The 18,919-nt window shown below is 41.3% G+C and overlaps 1 protein-coding gene across 2 annotated transcripts; it reads left to right on the top strand.

Annotated features, from left to right (window-relative positions):
* The first annotated feature begins 893 nt into the window (after positions 1-893).
* si:dkey-178e17.3 (somatomedin-B and thrombospondin type-1 domain-containing protein) lies at positions 894-16,909 on the top strand. 2 transcript variants are annotated; one of them, XM_061038578.1, is made up of 5 exons: positions 894-1,389; positions 12,225-12,407; positions 12,839-12,929; positions 14,497-14,655; positions 15,466-16,909. In XM_061038578.1, the coding sequence occupies exons 1-5, from the start codon at positions 1,140-1,142 to the stop codon at positions 15,569-15,571; spliced, it is 789 nt and encodes a 262-aa protein (XP_060894561.1). In that variant the 5' UTR covers positions 894-1,139; the 3' UTR covers positions 15,572-16,909. The 2 variants fall into 2 exon arrangements, with proteins under 2 accessions (XP_060894561.1, XP_060894560.1); XM_061038577.1 differs by having other exon boundaries at positions 896-1,389; positions 12,222-12,407.
* The last annotated feature ends 2,010 nt before the right edge of the window (positions 16,910-18,919 follow it).

Here is an 18,919-nt window from a genome sequence, read left to right as displayed (position 1 = left end):
GCAGGGTGGCCATCCCTTTGTCGAGTAGCTGTTTAAGTTACTAGACAAACATTCAGCTTTCTTCAGTGAGCTTGGAGACTATTTCGAATCGATCAATACAACAAATACACGTTTACCACCTTCAATTTTAGTTTACAACATTAAGCTGTATATTTAGGAGACGATACTTTGAATCCATTACTCTCCCACTGACCTTAAATGTTGCTTTTTTGACAGAAGGATATACATGCTTTCACAACAAATTAAAGTGAAGGCAGTTATCTTTTTCTGCCTGATGCTCTCTAACACGATATCCCCCAATGTTCAGTTTCTCAGAGAGCCTCCATTCACTCAGAAGCAGTGGAGGGGAAGTAATGTTATTGTTCTCCAGCTTTCTCTAACAAGGGTGGATCCTCTTAGCCCCATTGGATGAGTGGGGATCCATTTGTTGCTGAAGCTTGAAAAGAACCTTTCTGAGGAAGCTTTTCATGTGATCTTATTTCCAGGCTAACTTAAACTTAATCAATGAATTAATTTTGAGTCTAAGGTAGGTGCGACGCTGTCCTTGGTGCTGAATTAGATCTTTTGATTGAAGTCTTAAATGACCTACACTGAGAACAGATAGCATGTCACTTACAGCATGTGTTTCTTATTTTTGGATGTCTGAAAACAATTTTTTGTTTCCATCCAAGTAAGTCACTAAAAAGGACTCAATTTTGGCAGTGTCTCCCAAAATACAATTCGTGTTTTTAATCCGTGAAGCAGAGGTGGTTCGATTTCCTTTGACAGAAAAACAAGACGTTTTCTACAAACATTTATCGAGAAAGAGAGAGAGAGAGAGAGAGAGAGAGAGAGAGAGAGAGAGAGAGAGAGAGAGAGAGAGAGAGACTGCACGTCTTTCTTAATAACCAGCAGTAGCTCTGAGGGGCGGTGTCCAGCAGGCGGATAGAAGGGAGCTGGTGCGCACTTAGGCTCCACTTTTACGCATCAGTTGTTCGTCTAGGCATCAATGCCGAAGATACCTCCAATCTGGATTTTTTTTAATGCCGAATTATTTTATCTGTGTATTTCGACATAAGTAAGGTTTTAAGCAGGAATCCAAAGTAGAGCATACATCAGCGGAGTGAGCGGAACAAGTGGACCCAGAAAAAGTTTCCGTCATGGGAGCGCGCGGATGGAGCTCAGCGCGTCTCGGGTTCGTCGTTTGTGGATATTTTGCGTTTTTCTGCGGGGAGATTTTCCCTCAGGCTGAAGCGGGCTGCAGGGAGAGAGAGAGCCCAAACTGCTGCACCGGCCGGAACAATGAATGTTTTGAGTACACCAGGAGGAAAACGGTATGCTACTGTGATACCTACTGTCAGAAAACCAGAGACTGTTGCGAGGACTACCAGAGTGTGTGCCAAATATCCGGTGAGTTGCATAAATTATCCTGGTCAAAGACAATGTTGAAACGTTTTGCGCATCAATGCTCAAAGTAACTTTAGATTTTCACCTCTGCCGTGAGGATGTTGTTGTTGTCCAGTCTGAAACTCAGTCTGAACCGGTGATGGCTGGCATTTAGGTGACATGGAGACAGTGAGACATACTACACGTAGCTGTCTCCAGTGCGCCCATTAAGGCTGTTTGTTTAAAGTGACCATCCAGGGGTGATCATTAGTACAGGGCTGTTTTTACCAATGGCAGGTTTTGTGTCTTTTTAAGCTTGTTGTGTTGACCCTTGGCATTGGAAGTTTCAGATCTTGGTTTAGAAGTCCTTAAGGAGAGTACTATTGAGTTATCGTAAAGTCACAAATCAGCATCAGCAAGGCAGCATCTGCAACATTGATGGGTTGAAATCATGAATTGTCAACTATTCGATAATCGATTAATTGATTCAGTGATTTTTCAATCAGAAATGTCCAATGTTTAATGGGTTCAAGCTTCTTAAATGTAAGGATTTCCATTTATTTCCCCATTTATAACAGTATATGTATATTTGTGTTTTAGACTGAAGAAAGAAGCAGTTTGAAGATGCAAATAAAGAAACTCAGAAATTGTATTGAGCTTTTTATAGACAATCATTTGTGCAACTTTTTGACATTTCATGGGCTATTATGTGGAGATGGTGTATCGTGAAGGAGAATACTTTTGGGTTGCAGTTTTCTACTCAACATATAAAGATAATATGTGCTGTGAATCATGAGATGAAGGGTAATTGTTCAAAGAAAATGTGAGCGCTGGTTACCTCTTTGCTGCTATATATGGACAAATGAGGGACTGGACACCATGGGAACAGACTGCCGAAGATGGTCAGAGTACAGAAGAGTTGTGGAAACACTCAGGGACCTTACAGTATGTTGAAACATCTCAAGTTCACAGAGAGTAATTATCAGTGTGTAGATACACTTAGACTGTGACCCTTGTCTAAAGTGCTCACTAACAGTCACTTCTAGAGGTCAAAGGGCACTTTAAATGCTCCTCTGTTCCCTCTATTTAGGCACATCTAGTGTATACATAGTGAGCATATGAGTGTTGTGTCTGTGCTCTAATGAGAACTGTCTGCTCCCTTCAGACTGAAGTCAATCACTTTACAGTGTTAAACAAAAACTTAGAAGCAGTTACACATTTTATGAGACCACACTGTTAACTTTAAAGTCTCACTGCAGCGTGCTGGAAAAACAACAACATGCTAGTGTACTTATGCTGGGCAAAGTTAAATCAGCTGATTTGAAGACTCATACTCATTTGAGTTTATATTCATTACGGTACCAAGTTGTATTTAAAAATCTGTTGTGTTTCGGTAAAGTGGTAAAGACAATCAGTATGTTGTACTTTCCTATCTCTCTATCTGCGCTATCTAATAAAGGCCCAGAGCCCCCCAAACAACATACAAAAGATATATATTAACTAACAGCAGCAGAAAAGTCACACCTTAAATCTAGAACTTTTTATGCAAGAAAAAGTTTTGTTTTTGCTTTTGACTTCAGGATTACTTTCAGACTGTCTTCACTAAGATAACATTAGATACTTTGTGCATTGAAAAAAGAATAAACAACAAGATGTGTGGATAGTGGCATCTTAATCCTACAACAAATCCAACTTCACATAGTTGGCAATATTGTAGAATCGGTTGTCAATGTGTGTGAGGCAGGTATAAAGCCAGCTTTTAACATCAAGCAGACAGCTGAGTCGAGTCCAGGCATCTACTTGATCCATCTCATAGATCTGCCAGGATGAAGCTTCACAGAAAGAAGCTCAGGGACGCTCCTCAGGTCAGCGTTGAGTCATCACTGTTGTGTTCAGCAGCAGCTGTGCACCCTCAGAGGTCGGCTCACGGCTGCATGTGCATCACTTCATTCACGTGTCAGAGGATAGTTTTTTCCTCTCCCCGTGGACCTCATATGCTGCTCGGACAGGTTGATCGTGGTGTGTCACAGGAAAACAAAAGATCTGTCCTGGAAGAGTTTTATGATGCATGTGTTGGGTGAAATCTTTTGTATCTGCGAGGACTGTGTAAATGACCGACATGTTTGCTGGATTTTATTGGACAAGATTATGATCTAGGATTTACAATGATTCTAACCTTATTTAATTTATGTATTTTCAAAAACAAGTAACAAAGTGCCCATTAAAGACAACAAATTACAGGGTGCAGGTCATTAAATCATCAAGTTATAATAGATAAGGATATCAATAGAGTTTCAGCCAAAATTAGAATATAACAAATATTAAATCAGGCAAAATCTTTTTTATAATGTTAAAAATAGAAGTATTAAAGGGCTTACTTATAAAGTATGTTTGAAAAAGGGACTTAAAATAATTTGACAAACTGGGTGTTAATTGTAAGATTAACTTTTAAGATGGTTTGTTTTCAGTTATATTCTGACTTAAGATGAACTAGAAGATAATATTAACTCGTCCATGACCTCTACAAAACTGTACGGCTGATTGAACACTGAGGGATGCTGGGAAACACACCTTGACTTCCTCCCTGTGCAACCTGATCATCTCTCCTGTAAAAACAGCACACCGGCTGTAGTTCAGCTCAGCCCCATCAAAGCCCCCTGATGTTTTTCTCCCCCACATCACACTCTGACTTTATCTGATCCTGATCCTGCAGCTCTGCAACGCATGGCGGCGTCTGTCTGTGTACTGTCTGTCACAGTCTGTAATTTAGTCGTGTGTCAGCTGTAGCCGAGCGAAGAGCCTGAAGTGGGTGACATCAGAGGAGACACAGAGAAGGAGTCAGACTGTTTGCACCGCTCACACACAAACACTCAAAGGGCTGAAGAGTGAGATAAGATTTACTGCAGAGATGTTTCTTAAATGAAGGTTTTGGCAGGGACTTGTGTAGTTTTTTTTAACAGTGTGGAGGAGTTTTATGTACACTTGATATTTATGTGTCTCTATTCAGTGCTGTTAGGGATTAAAATAAGTTAACCACTGGAGGAATAATTCACAGACAGTCTACTGTAAAACAACTTTAAGTCATGTATTCTGCATTCCTGGAAACAGTTCCACTTACACAATGTATCGTTTAAAAATGTAAATGTCTTTTTTTGCTCTAAACTAAAGATGTCCTTCCTTTTGGTGCGGCGACGGCTCAGTGGTAGAGTCGGTCGTCTCTCGACCGGAAGGTCAGGGGTTTGATCACCAGCTCCTGCTCCCACATGTCCGATGTGTCCTTGGGCAAAACACTTATCCCCAAGTTACTCTTGCTGCTCCATCGGCAGCATAACCATGTGCATGAACGGGATTAGTTAATACTGATGGACACTTTAGATAGCAGCCTCTGCTATCAGTGTGTAAATGGGTAAGTGTGACCTGCGGTGTAAAAGAGCTTTGAGTAATCAAAAGACTGGAAAAGGGCTAAACAAGCTCAAGTCCATTTATCATTTACCATTACTTATGCAAGTACGATCATAGGCCTTTTGTCAGAGCAACATGGAATACGTTCTGGAAACAAGAGAATTAAGCAGAAAAACCTTCAGAATGGGTTCTTAATGAACTGGATGCTAGGTATTAGTAATGGAGTTAAACAGTCATGCTAAGTTTAAGATCCATAGGTTAGTTTAAGCTGGCTCTTGAGATGGTGGATTTACAGCAAGTTAACATCATTTATCCTTCTCCATGATTTGGTCTGGCTTTTATCTTTAGGTTATTCTGAGAAAACCTTTTTCTAGAGTGATAACTTAAAGAAAATACATTAATGAAACTTTAGACTGAAACTTTTACAGATATCTTTCACTTTTAAAAATGTCCATTGATCCATTGGGGTCAGTCACTAAAAAAAAAAAAAAACGTCGGCTGACACATATTAACTATGTGTCAACACAAAAAACAGTATGGCTTAATATATATTGATACATTATGAAGGCAAGTCAGCATGATTTTTGAATTTGTGGCAATTTTACACCCACAACAATAGTCTTTTTCAACACTATGTTACACCTGTTTGCACATACTGCAACAGGTGTAATGAAGAGGGTTGTCTTGATATAAAACACATGCATGCAGTGTACATACTTTTAATAGCAGCTGTATTATGCTTGTGAAAAAACAGAATGGGATTTGGAACACGGGGCATATTTGGAAATTTAAAAGGAGAAATGCATCATGAGAGCGGCAGGGAAGATGTAGCAGAATTCGCTGTAGCCTCAGTTGTTGCCTTTCTAATAACAGATGTCTGACTCGATAATCTACCTGTCCCTTTTATGGAATTTTATTGGACTCTAATAATTGTGAATGAAACCTCAGAAAAGACTGATGCTAAATGAACAGGATTAGAAATCCATATGGGGTGTTGTCTCCAGTTGAAGGAGTACACATGGAAAGTTACATAATTTCAATGTCAGATCTACTGTAACTCTGTAAGGAGGAAGAGCAGGGGCAGCTCTTCTCCTCTCCTCCTGTACAGCTGGTAGTTCTCACTACAGCAGGAGGACGTGTTGTAGCCTCTGATCCACCAGAGGTTTGCTCATCACTTATCTCTCCCTCCCCTCCTTCTGTTTCTCTTCCTTTTCCTATTGGCATGGTGTGCTGGCATGCCATCATGTTTGCTTTTTCCCAACTACGTTTACTCCCCTCCTCTTCTTCATTGCTTTAAACATGTTCTCCCTTTAGCATCAATGAGTAATGAATGTTTTTACAATGTTGAAGCTGAAACATCCCAGCTGCCGCAGTCTGTCCTTACAGTTTCTCCTGGTACACACGTACTGCAATACATAATCCTGGTTGCAAATTTGATATCCATCATCTGGACTCTTTATGGCCAGATAGCAAAAGTGTTAATAACAAAGTAACTGTTCTTTAGTTTCCTTTATGTCTACCATCAGTTCAGCCTCTAAGTATCTTCTCCTGTTGTACACAGCAAAAGTTGCATGCTATACAACATGCTAAAATCCATTAACATTTTTAAATGTACCTGATTAGCATAAGCGTTGGTGTCTAAGCAAACAGCATGTTTTGGTGTGATGAACATTATTCTGTGAACATGGACACATTTTGTGTTTTACACAGTAACTGTTAAAATATGGACGTTGTCTCAGTGATGTCACCACTTGGTTTCTAAAGCCCATCGATGGCGGTCACCAATTTGAAAATGGCATCTCAACCAACTTTTGGTCAACCTAATAACTGGCAAAGAGGAGGGTTAAGGCCAGCCGTAAACCTTCTAGCACTGCAGCTGTGAGAGTCATGCCCATAATTATGCATAAATTCTTCATAGAAACAAAATGGATGTATTACAAAAAAATTCACCCCTGCTACCCCTCATACAGTCTGTGCATAAACACCTAAAATATTCAGACCAAATTATTTTTTTGTGCAAGGCAGTAAACATGTTTATTTCTGCTGTCGGCTTTTTAGAATGGGTGTGTACAGGACTGGCCAGCCTTGAGTGGAAACTCAAGGAACAGCACTTTTTTCAACATTGCATTGGCTTCATCTTTCATTTTGGTTATTATATATCATGCTTGTATTATAATTTAGTTCAAAGAACTGCTGTACATATTAGTATGATTGAATCACTAATAATAGCTGTAAACTTTAAGCGTTAAGTGTTGAGTACAACTCACTATTAGATAAGTCATTTATATTATCCTCTTAAGCCTTTAGGTAGTAATATAAATGACTTTTCTTTAAGGCTCAAGGCAGTCGTCTAGTTAAGGATAGAAGTCATCTTCTTTTCTTCCACAAAAGGAGGAAAAGTGGACACTAAGAATCAGTTTCTCAGACATATTTACAGTCAACAGTCTGTTCTTTAGATTAAAAACAAACCTTGAATTTTTGTTTTTGAACCTTGAATTTTTCCTTGTTGTTCAAGTTTGTTCTTGTCTTGAACCTGAGGCAGTATAGAGGTGACTGCTTTCACAATGTCCATATTGTCTCTGACTTTTCCGCATTCAGCTTTTTAAACTAATCTGAGGAAAAGTTCACTTTGTCTTTGAATGATGTCTTTGAAGGTAAACAGGTGAACTTTTCACTGTAAAGAAAACTATTTTTTGTACATTTTTGGTAGTGTCATTGATTTTAAGTGCAGTGAGATAAAGACAGTGGCAATTCTAAAGTCTGGGGCCTCCAACCAGCATTCATCACCACTTTTTCTGGCAGTGTCCCGACACTTACTCCTCTTCCCTTTTTTTCTGTTTCTTTTTTCTCTCCTGTAAACGAATAATTCTCCTTCATTTATTTATTGACCTTCATTGACAAACTTTTGTTTTCACAGCAATAATGCATGCAACGTTTAGCAGGGCAATGAGAGTGAGTGTTGTCAGATTGGGCCCCCTTAGGGAGGTCTCCTACTGTCATAATAATTATAATTATAATAATAATTTGCACATTTTGGGAGGCTGCTTTGGTTTAAAGTTTGTCAGCCCTCAGGCCCCCCCTACTGGTCTGGGCCCCAAGCAGTTTCCCGCCTTGCCTGTTGACAAGCAGCACCTCTGGTTAAAGAGTAGCAGAATGGATATTTCTTATGTTTCCCTCATGCTATAGTGTTGGCAGGTCATGCAATACAAGCACTTCCTGCAGTTTGAACAGAAAATAATGAACCCTTTTAATGAGTTGGTTTGTTTGGCTCCTCTTTTCAAGGTGTCTACAGGAAACATTCATGTGTTAACCTGTTATTAGGGCTCAGCCCCTTGTGTCCCTCACCTCTATTAACAGCCTTATGGGTCTCCCCTGTGTGTCTGAACAGTATAAGGCTTGTCTGATGGGACCAGGGCCCAGCTCTCTACATGGGTGGGAGGTTGGCTGGGGAGGTTTTTGGGGTGCAATGGTCATCAGAGCAGCTGGACATCTGGGTCCCATTAAAGAGGAGGTGGGGGGTGGATCGAGGGGGTGGGAGGGTAAAGAGAGGACCAAAAAAGAGAAGAGACAGATGGGGGAGAAAGAACAAGAGAGAATTGGGGACAAAGTGATAAAGGAAGAAGAAGATAAAGAAAATTGGGCGGGCAGGTCTGATAACTCTTTTGTTGCAGAAACCTAAAATGGAAGCAGAAATCAGGGAAAGTGTAAGAAAGGGCAAAAGAATGCCATTCTGAAAGGCTGGATAGTACACTTTTATCTCACTGTAGCCAGTGTGACAGGAGATTGGCTGACAAGCCTGGAGATAAAAGTGCTGAGGCTGGATGCATTCAGAGTTCGGTTCAGTTAGTTTTGTTTGTCTGAAGCTTTGCCAACTATCGAGAAAATCAACGGCAATGCAGTATGACTCGATCCAAACGAACTCTGACCCCTGTCAACTCTCTTTTTCGAACTCTGGCTGCGTATTTAAATGTTTCAAACGCAGGAACAATCTCTACAGATATCTTGCTTTAAAGCCCAAAAACAACTGGTTTTAATGTGTTTAACAGTCAGCAAACAAAGAAACCACTGGCTGTTATCAGATTTTGTTAGTAAACTCTTGGCACACAGTTGACTTTACTTTTGTTTTATCCTAGCCTCGACCGACGCAGAAAATGGTAATTTGATGGAAAATTAAAGTACAAAAATGACTAAAACTGTCATTTTGCCAGAAAGGCTTGTTTATGTACAATCTTTAAGTTATAGTCAGAGGCTAAATTAGAAATAAGGTTTCAGGGAAGGAGTGGATCCAGAGGGCGTCCTTGGTGATCCATGAAATTTGATTGTTAAAATCATCCGTTTGGGCACCTTTAGCTTAGCTCGTATACACTTAACTGTAACTTTAGACATTCATCTTCTTTTTCAGTCCTTAAAAGAGTAAGCTAAGAAGACTTACATGTTGCCACTCTTATGTGATACTTTTTTTAACGTTAAAAATAAATACACAGGAATGTAACATCTGTAAGATACTTTAATGCCAGTAGTTAAAGTAGATATAATTAGTGGACATAGAAAGGGTTATTAAATGCTATTCTTCTGTTTTCCTGATCGTGTTAGGCCAAAATCGCAATCGAAATTGAGACTTGATTAATTGCCGAGCCCTACGTGTGTGTGTCGTGTATGAACACAAACTTCCGCTAAAAGACAGTGCCCCAGCTGGGCCACCCCGGTGAAAAAGTCTGGATCTGTCCCTGTTTTAGGGCCTTCAGATTGACATAATTCTGCATTAGAAAATACAGATCTAAAGTCAGTTGCAGGTAAAACACAAAAAGTAAAAGTAAAAGTAAAAGTATCACATGATGGTGAACCCAATGGCTGAACATGCTGACAACAAGTGCCATTTGTTTCCTGTATTGGGGTTAAAGGTCAGAGGTGGCGGCGGAGGTCGGCTTTCCAACTCTCCCGTCAACAATGCTGACAGGGGACGCAGAGACTGAGGCTGTCTGCAGGGTTATCATGTGGGTGGTAGAACTGTCGCACTGCTGGTACCAGAAACAGAGCGGGGGGACCACCACAGTTTGGTAATTGCCTTCTGACCCCTGGTGGCTAAGGGGCAACGGGCTGAGACTTCCAGACAGGCCCTCAGTCCTGGTTGCTCGGAGGGGTAATCACCCCGTTTCCCCCTCATGTGCGGGAACTCGCTGACCCTATCAGTTTCACAGAAGTAAAGACCTAAACTGGTCTGTTTGGTCGGCTTTTTTTTTTTTTTTTTTTTTTTTTTTTTTTTACACCATAAGGAAGAAAAACATCAGAAAAAGAGCTGCTCATGAGAACGTAAGAGGAAGGAAAGGCGAGGACATGAGGTGGAGGAGGCTAGAGAAGGAAGCTGATATGTGTCTGATTCGATTACACCCCTCTGTATTCTCTTTACAAAGTGCATGTCACTCTACAGGAGTACACGGTGTAATGTGTGTGTCTGTGTGTTTTAGGGTGATGACTGAAGGTGGAACAAGCCCAAGTGGGTGGGTTTTAATCTGACAGAAATTGTTTTCGATGTGTGTGTGTGTGTGTGTGTGTGTGTGTGTGATCTGGGAAAGGCGAGTGTCAGGTGGGCAGCACTAATGTGCAGGAATGCAGAGATTCCACAGTGGCTTTGTGGATCGCCTCTGTCACTGAGACTGCAGCCCCCCCCTCACCCTCTGAAACCCCAACAAGACCATGGGAATGAACTGAACAGGCGGCACCTTGAAAGCTCTCTCTCTCTCTCTTTCTACTGTTCACACACACACACACACACACACACACTTACTCAGTTGCACCATTGTACTGCAGGGTGAGCGTGCATTATAAAGACAGAATTAGGTAGATTAGACGGCGAGGGCGGATTAGATCCAGTTATGGTATATTTATCCTCTCGCTCCCTGTAATTTCCCCGAGAACATCTAATAGCTTCACGCTGTGTGCACCTGCTCTCATTGTATTCAACTTTTATTGTGTACATCACCAAAAGCAGAAGCTTCACTGCAACATCAGATTTCTTGAATTTAGTATTCTGATGTAAATGTTTCCATTTATCAATATCTCGGTGAAAGTTGAGAAGACCTCTCTCGCCTCATTTGTTTATGCAGTTGGCACTTCCCCTCTTGACCAAGCTGTTAAATGTCTGCCGCTATTAAAAGTCTGTGTTTGACGAGGCCTGATTACCGCTGGAGACTCTCAGCTTTGATCAGAGCAGACATCGTACGAATACAGCTTCCTCTTAGCCTGATGTAATTGGCTAAATCAGCCTACTGAACAGGAAGCCTGATTGCTACTGCTATTTTGTTTATGTGGTGCATGTGTGTGTGTGTGTGTGTGTGTGTGTGTGTGTGTGTGTGTGTGTGCAAACAGGATGCATAATTAGCTTCTTATTTAAGTGGCTGCACACATATGACCTGGGTTGCAGACTTCCTGAGTCTGGGGTTCTGGGTCTGGGGGATCTGATATTAGTTGATGGTAATGACCCGGTAACTTGTTTGCTACCAACCTACCTGAGTATAAATAACCCGTACCAAATTATGCAAATCTGGGCGTGTGCTGCAGCTCACACTTTCAGCCATGCAGTAAGGCATGACAGCAAAGATTAAAAGAATGTTTCAAAGTTTAAACCATCTCAGGGGTATAGATCAATTCAGGAGAGCATGTGTTTTTGCACATCTGGGGGAGCTTAAACCACAGACTGTGTAATTGAAGTGGACATCGCCCGTTTTTTTTTCAAAAATGGAATGATATGCCAATGATTTTAATACTGCAGTGCTTCTCGTGGCCAGCAGGGGACGACTCGACTGGTTCGGAAAAGGACAACTTTCAGAAACTAGATGGAACGCGACACAACCTCTCTCTTGATTTATTACCTGCAGTTAACATTTTTCCAATAACTGTATGCTCTCACTTGCTAGTTTTAAGTTTTCTTCAAGTAATATGGTGTTCATTCGAATTATGGACACATTTAGAGGAAATCGATAATAAAGCAGAATGTGCAATAGGGTGTGGCTTCTTTTTGGCTGCCTGTCAACCAGGATAGAGACAAGGAGCAACTGAGCGGCTGTGGTAGAGTTGATGGTCTCTCAACTGCAAGGATGAGGGTTCTATTCCCCTTCTGCTGCGTCAGCGATGTGTGAATGTGTATGAATGGATTGATTAATACTGATGGACAGTTTACCCGAGAGCATCTGCCATCAGTATGTCAATGTGGTATGAATCTGTAAGTGTGACCTGCGGTGTAAAAAGCGCTTTGAGTAGTCGCTAAAAGTGCTAAACAAGCTCAAGTCCATTTACATATTATGATGATGCATTTGTGCCCTGTTAGCCAAATATGGTCACTTCAAATTGCAGAATTGATAAAAAGGAATAGCCATTTTTTTTCTTTGGACTTGGACACGTTTCTCTTTCTGATACAAAACCCTTCGACTGATCTCTCTGTTTTCCCGCTTCCCCAGCAGCCATTGACTGTGTGGTGGGCTCCTGGGGTCCCTGGTCTCCATGCACATCACCATGTGGTGTCGGCAGCACGGAGAGGAGTCGCCTGGTGTCTGTTCCTCCGAGAAACGGAGGCACGCCATGTCCCGACCTCAAACAGCGCCGAGGATGCTTCGGAAACAACGCCATATGCAGCACCGCGAAAGGTGAGAACATGACCTTTTAACTGACCCCGAAATGCATGCATGAATGCAAGCACGTACTCTCACCCTGGCCTCTGTTACATATTAATTTGGTATTTCAGTAGTCCCCAGAGTACAACTTGTTCACACTTGTACTGTAAGTAACACATTTGCACACATCTGGTCTGAAGCCTTATCTCCAGCTGCAGTGTTTCAAACGTCTCCGTTCTGCTCTTGACTGTTGAAACACTTCTTCTAGAAATTAAACACCACCAGGACACAGATAAACACTTTTCCAAGGAAAACAAATGTGGCATTTCATTATCCCTTTACTGTTCTGTAATTTAAAGAAAATTTCCAAAAGTATAAAGAAAAAATACTAAATATAAAAACATGTTTTTAGACATGATTGTTGTCATTTAATTTCCTCCATTTTAACCCCACCTGACCTGCAGAGGTGGCAAAGATCCTGCCTGATTCTTTCAAGAGGAACTTCAAGGACCCGTGGAGGCGACCACACATGCTGATGAAGGAGGAGAAGGCCAGGTAAGGCCTTAATTATCAGACCACAAACAAACATGCAAGACTGCTCACAACTGACCTAGCGTGGCCACTTTGTTTTTGTCTGTCGACTGGCTTTCATGTGCAGTCGATGCAGAGGGGCGTAATTAGAGCTGAAATGCGTGGCGCGTGGAGTGACTTTAAGTTCTGCCTCTACAAAAAAAGTACCAGTGTAACTTTCCTAAAAAAGGAAAATGTGTTTTTCAAAAGCAGCCATGATTCTGGGCCGTCTATCCTAATACAGAAATAATAACTCATATCATATCGTGTGTTTTTTTTGCCAGCATCATCTTTTCTTTCATGTTTCAAGCTCTGAAGCTTCTTTTCAACTTTACATATATATCTGGGATTTATTATCCCAGGTTCATATATGTTTTTTCCCTTGGTTTTGTCTTAGTTTCAAAGGTCAATTTAAGATCAACTTTGTGCTCCAAAAGATTACAGAGTACAGACCGTGGCCAAGGTTGCCAAAGCTACAGCGCCTTGAAATTGCTTTGACTGTGTAACATGAATGTTGTCATAGAATATCAGCATCATGAGCTGACCTTCACTGATAAGACGACCATAATCCATGTAAGAGGAACACTCTACCTGCTCAGATGTCATATTTGATCTGAGCCGTTTGCAGATGTTCTCAGATCTGGAAAAACAAGTAACGAGGGGATAAAATCATGGCTGGCTTCCTGGCAGCCCACAGCTCTTCACACTGATTAAAATGCACATCAGATACCCTTGTTTTGACTGAAATACAAAGCATCAGGGACTTGGAAGAACATTACTCATAAATGTGAGGGATATGTTTGAATAATTTGCAGAGACATCTGGTGCCTGTTTTTTTTTTTTATGGAAGATGGCCAAGGAAAGAGGGGTTCAAATAACACAGTATGATGATCTCAGATTGTCGATGTGACATTATCTGAATGAGTCACATTTTACAATGATTTAGCAGATTACTTAAAGTGTCTGTAAGAAAAACTATGTCTTCATGTTTTCTTGGACATACCATCCCACTGGGGATGGTGTTTTGTCACAGCTGACTGAATCAGAGACAAAATAGATAGTGCAGAAGTTCAAAGATCCTGCCAGAGAACACAGTGAGCAAAAAAACAAGAACGTATTATTGTTACCAGTGAACAGACTGAGCTGTGTTGATACTAGGATACGGCAGGTGACCGTGACACTGCTGGATCACCTTCAAATGGAGCTAATCTCGAATCAGAATGTTTCATTTGTCTGGTAGTTGTGATCAAGTACAGCTTGCTTTGTTGGTGAAAAATTGGCAACATTGGCTTGGCTTTTTGCTGTGGAACAACTTCAAGGGAAGAGTTGACACCTGGCGTATTTTGGACATGTAACATTAGACTGTGTGGTTTGCTGATGCTGTAGTAGCATATATTTATGGAGGTTTTGATATACGATAAGTGTGATTCAACTCTTTTGACCCCTCTAAATTATTTTTGTTGCCAAAATTGGGTATCATAAATCAGTGAAATTTTGCCTATTATTTTTGACACCTCTTCTTTCTCTCCTTCTCCTCCCTCTGTGCGTACAGTTACTGTGTGTACCTGCGTGTAAAACAGGCCAGTGCAGCGTGTAAACTCAAACTGTGGAGTGCTCAGCTGGTGAGAGAGAGACTGGTCTGTGCAGAGTGTCAGAGTGATGCCATGTCAAAGTCAGACCGCTGTGGAGGCGACGGCCTAGAGAGCACCAGGTAAACAAAAACACTGAAATACGTAACGGAAGAGTTTTGTTCATTACACTCCTGAGAGTTTTTGAGTTTAGGTTAGTGGGCCTGAACATCTTTTAACAAAGCGTAGACATCAGTAGCAAAGAAGAGTCAGAGAAAGAACATTTTACCGTGCCATCAACTACGGAGTGAAAAGACCTTGAGGTCGGCACTTAAACTAAATACTAAATTAAATGTCAGGCTTAGCTAGGCTAATGGAATGTATGTCTTCAAGATCAAGTGCAAGCTGTTTGTGACAGAAGTAAAATAACTTTCCATACATACAATGAAAACACAAGCACAATACCACAGCAAGGCCAACACCAATCACTACTGCCATCACAATCAACATCACAATCATCAACACCATCACCATCACCTAACAAACACCAACAACATCAGTAACAGGAGCACACGTCCTCACCGACTCCATAACAGCAACACAAACCAAAAACACCATCACCAACAAAGACAATAACACTAACACCATCACCAATGCCACCACCATATTCCTGAAAAATATTACCTTCCAAGAAAGGAGTGACCTTTTAACTTGCCCCGTATTCCTGCTATGACAACAAGGACGCATCAATGTGAAGGATGTTGGACCAAAATCATCACCCGCACCGTCTTATGGTTTCTATACATCAAATTGTATCTCATGAGCACAAATGGGAAATACTATAATCATATAGAAGTTTCCCACAAAGTAGACTGTGATTACACACAAATACGTTTCCTATATTGTAACTCAGGGATATAATGACAAATGCTTTTTTTTTTTTTTTTTTGCAGAACGTTCTGGTCAGCAGCCTCAGTCCCAGGGTGTCATGGCTCCTGGGTGCGAGAGTCATCTTCTGAGGGCTGCCGGTGCCCTCCCTACTCTGTGCTCTTTGTGTGAGTCAACACGCTAACCCCAGACATGTGTATGCAGGGACAAGATTTCCCTCAACACCTCCTGCTTACTGTGGAGAACCATGCCAGCCAAGCCAGACCGCTCCGATCCAGATTACTGGATGGGTAACTCAAGGAGATCAGCAGCATCCTGCCACTTTTTCTTTTCACCTCATTCTCTGTACTGTATACACTTTTACTAAGCACACAAAAGTTCTTGCATTTTACAGCCACATTATGTTCTTATTCTCCTCCAAAGCACAGCAGCATCTATATATGCCTTCTTTTTTTATACCTCTGAATCTTTGCTATCTACCTCCATCAATATAATGGCATTTGTTTATGCATAATGTATAAATATATAAATATATGATTTTGCTTTATACATTTTCTACTTTTGATTGTTTATGTGTTATGTATATGTGACTATATGACTACAGTTATTTGTATACAACAGTATAAACACCAAACAGCAGTTGCTGCACCCAGTTTAAGCTCCAGTCCTAATGGTCTTTAATGACCTGCAGGTTGGAGACTCTGAAAACTGGTTCATCCAAATGTGTCCATCGCTACAATCCTTGAGTTCATATTTTTGTGTTTTAGAGTTAAGTCCTTTTTATCTTTCAACAAAATACATTTATACCAGCAAGTCAAGTTGGATATCAGGTATTAATTCTCAGGTCCTGAGATTTGTGTCTTTGTCTCCCATCAAGCTTCCGCCTTCTGATGTCAACTATTGATCTTTAAAGTCATCTTTAAAGTGACTCAGATCTGAAATCAGCCCCATTTGTTTAAACCTAAGGTTGTTGGAGCGGAAAAAGAGCCATTTAAGAGAATCTCACTGGTTCTCTCTGTCCTCTGTGTCCAAGGCAGAATTGCTTAATAACTCTTGTTTTCACTCCCCGCCCTCCTCAGAAAACCTATTACCTTCACAAGGGAGTTTATTATCCAATATAACTATCATGTACAGCCGCGTTCCTCCCATTTTATTAGCAGAATCTCCTCCCAGCACTCCCCAAGGCTCCTTCATCTTCACTCCTTTTCCTTCTTGTCCTGTGGTGTTGTCTTTAAAAGAAACTACAGCTTGGCCACAGCATTACCTGCTTAACTTCAAAAGAGAACAGTTGGCTCAGTTCAGCTTCCCTCATCTCTCGATCTGTCAGAGGAGGACACGTGGTACCAGTGAAAGGCTTTTCTCTCAGGAAAGCCGTGTCCTTCTCTTTCTTTCCCTTCTCTGTGTCTGTGTTTGTGTTTATTTATTATAAAACTGGTAATGATTTTATTAGTGCAGCACAGCATACTCTGTACACTGTCCATTATTGAAAATAAAAAAACTACACTGTAATTGAATCCCTCTCGTCATATTTTCCAATGTGGAATATCTTTGCACAACATTGAAATGTTTGTGTTACACAGTCCATCATTAGCATTTCTCACCTCTCCCCTCTGTGATAACTACTATGAGCTCAGCCCTGATAAGTACATCCTTCATTCTGACCAGTGTTTACACGCAGAACCTCACAGTTAAGCAGGGGAGCACTGCTGAATATACATAACTCAATGCAAACATGTACCCATCAACATACCTCTGTTACATTCTTTGCATGTTTTCCCTGCGGTGTAAACGAGATGACGACAAGAAAAATGACAACTAATGTCTATAATCGTGCTTCGGCGTAACATTCTTCAACAATTTGGGGTCTGCTTTTGTTATGTAACTGTAACTGCCAGAGAAGATGTGTGGATGGGCTAAACACAGAGCCCGAGAACATGGACAACAAACTGCATCCGAGAAGAACATCTGCAATTACATTTTTTACTGCACAGTACAAACACTGATCACTGCTTGGGAGGAAATTAAGGAAAAATGGAAATGACCTTTGTGGAAAACAGGAGGAACAAATATTTGGCAAATCATCGATTATAGTCCTTTGGGAAAGATTCTCCTGTCTTCTTTTGTGTTTCATCTCTGCGGCACTTGATCTTTACCTCCTCCATTAATCTCTCCAGCCACCCATTCCCTGCACTCCCCCCTCTCCCTACCAAACTCCCCTCCGTCAGCACAACTCTTTATTTTCTCTTACTACAACAGTGGCAATAGAGTGCTGTCAGCCTGACAGTCCATCCCCTCTGAAGCAGGCTTTACCCCCCTGGCTGCTCGGACTCTGCTGCTAACCCGCTTTCCAAAGGGCAGGAAGACCCATCTCTGGCCCAGTGCCTGATGGGCTCTGACAGCAGTGTGTTCTGGGATTATGCCCGCTGAAAAGGGGGGCATTCCAGCACTGGCGGCCTTTGTCACAGCATGGCCACTGTTTGCTTTTGACAAGACAGCTGTTCAAAGCCCTCCTGGCCCTCACGGATGGTGTTAAAGGAGAGAACCCAGGGGTGACTTCCGTTTATAGGAGGTGTCAGGGGTGTGTAGAGCTACCTCCACCTGAGGGGGCTTCTGCACCAACCCCAGATTGTTTTACACAAAGATATTTGAGTCAAAACTCAGACCTATAGCAGATCATACACTTTTACCACCGTTACAGTCTGTGCCCACCCACAAACAACTTAAACACAACCAAGACCTTTAAATTACCAGTTCATTAATGCATTCACTTATACCTAAAATTGATACCAGTAGTATTCCTGTTTGTTATTTCTTCACTTAACTGGGCTGGATCATAGAATAAAGAAAAGTACCAACCAACAAGGCCCTTGTTGGTTGGTACCCCAATTTCCACCCTCTGTGTCCCCCCAGTGTTGTAAGATGTGTGTGTGTTTTAAGACGCGTGTACTGTAATTAGCAAGTCTACCTAATGAGGGCCTCTGCTGGAGCAGCTGGTCCAACACCTAGGAATGATAATGAATGGACAACTCCACATGTGGACATGACCTGCACAGCAACACAGCTGGTATAAATACAACACAGTCCGTACAGTAAAGACACACACACACACATGATCATATTGAAAACAAAAAGGGATGTCTTGTTTCTCAGGATCACGTATCATTACAAGACAATTCAATTGAACGCTTTTGATTGTAAATGCATTCAAATGTGTGCCTCTCTGCCGAGGCTCGACTTAAATCTGCTGATCTTTGTCAGATTTAATCCTGCGAGGAAACAGCGTTGTGACAAACATGCTAGTTTTTCAATTGTAATATGTATTGGTGCCTTTATCTTATAGTGTCACCTTGTTGCTACAACATAGAAATATTAAAATAACCACGTAAATATGCACAAACCAATTCAGGATTATCAGCAGGAGCTCATGCGTGTTCCATCCTTGAGATGTGGCGTCACCTTGTGGTGCTTTAGACTTCCTGCTTCTCTTCTACAAAGAATTTTTCCAAACAACTTAAACTA

Source organism: Labrus mixtus, chromosome 5 (genome assembly GCF_963584025.1).
Source record: "Labrus mixtus chromosome 5, fLabMix1.1, whole genome shotgun sequence".
Taxonomy (NCBI): Eukaryota; Metazoa; Chordata; class Actinopteri; order Labriformes; family Labridae; genus Labrus; species Labrus mixtus.
The sequence above is the reverse complement of the archived record's forward strand: the minus strand, read 5'-3'. Positions and strand labels throughout refer to the sequence as shown.

Coding starts and splice junctions, on each gene's coding strand:
- si:dkey-178e17.3 (XM_061038577.1), top strand. CDS start 1,140: ATGGGAGCGCGCGGATGGAGCTCAGCGCGTCTCGGGTTCGTCGTTTGT. Junction 1,390..12,221: donor GAGTGTGTGCCAAATATCCG/GTGAGTTGCATA, acceptor CCGCTTCCCCAG/CAGCCATTGACTGTGTGGTG. Junction 14,656..15,465: donor GACGGCCTAGAGAGCACCAG/GTAAACAAAAAC, acceptor TTTTTTTTGCAG/AACGTTCTGGTCAGCAGCCT.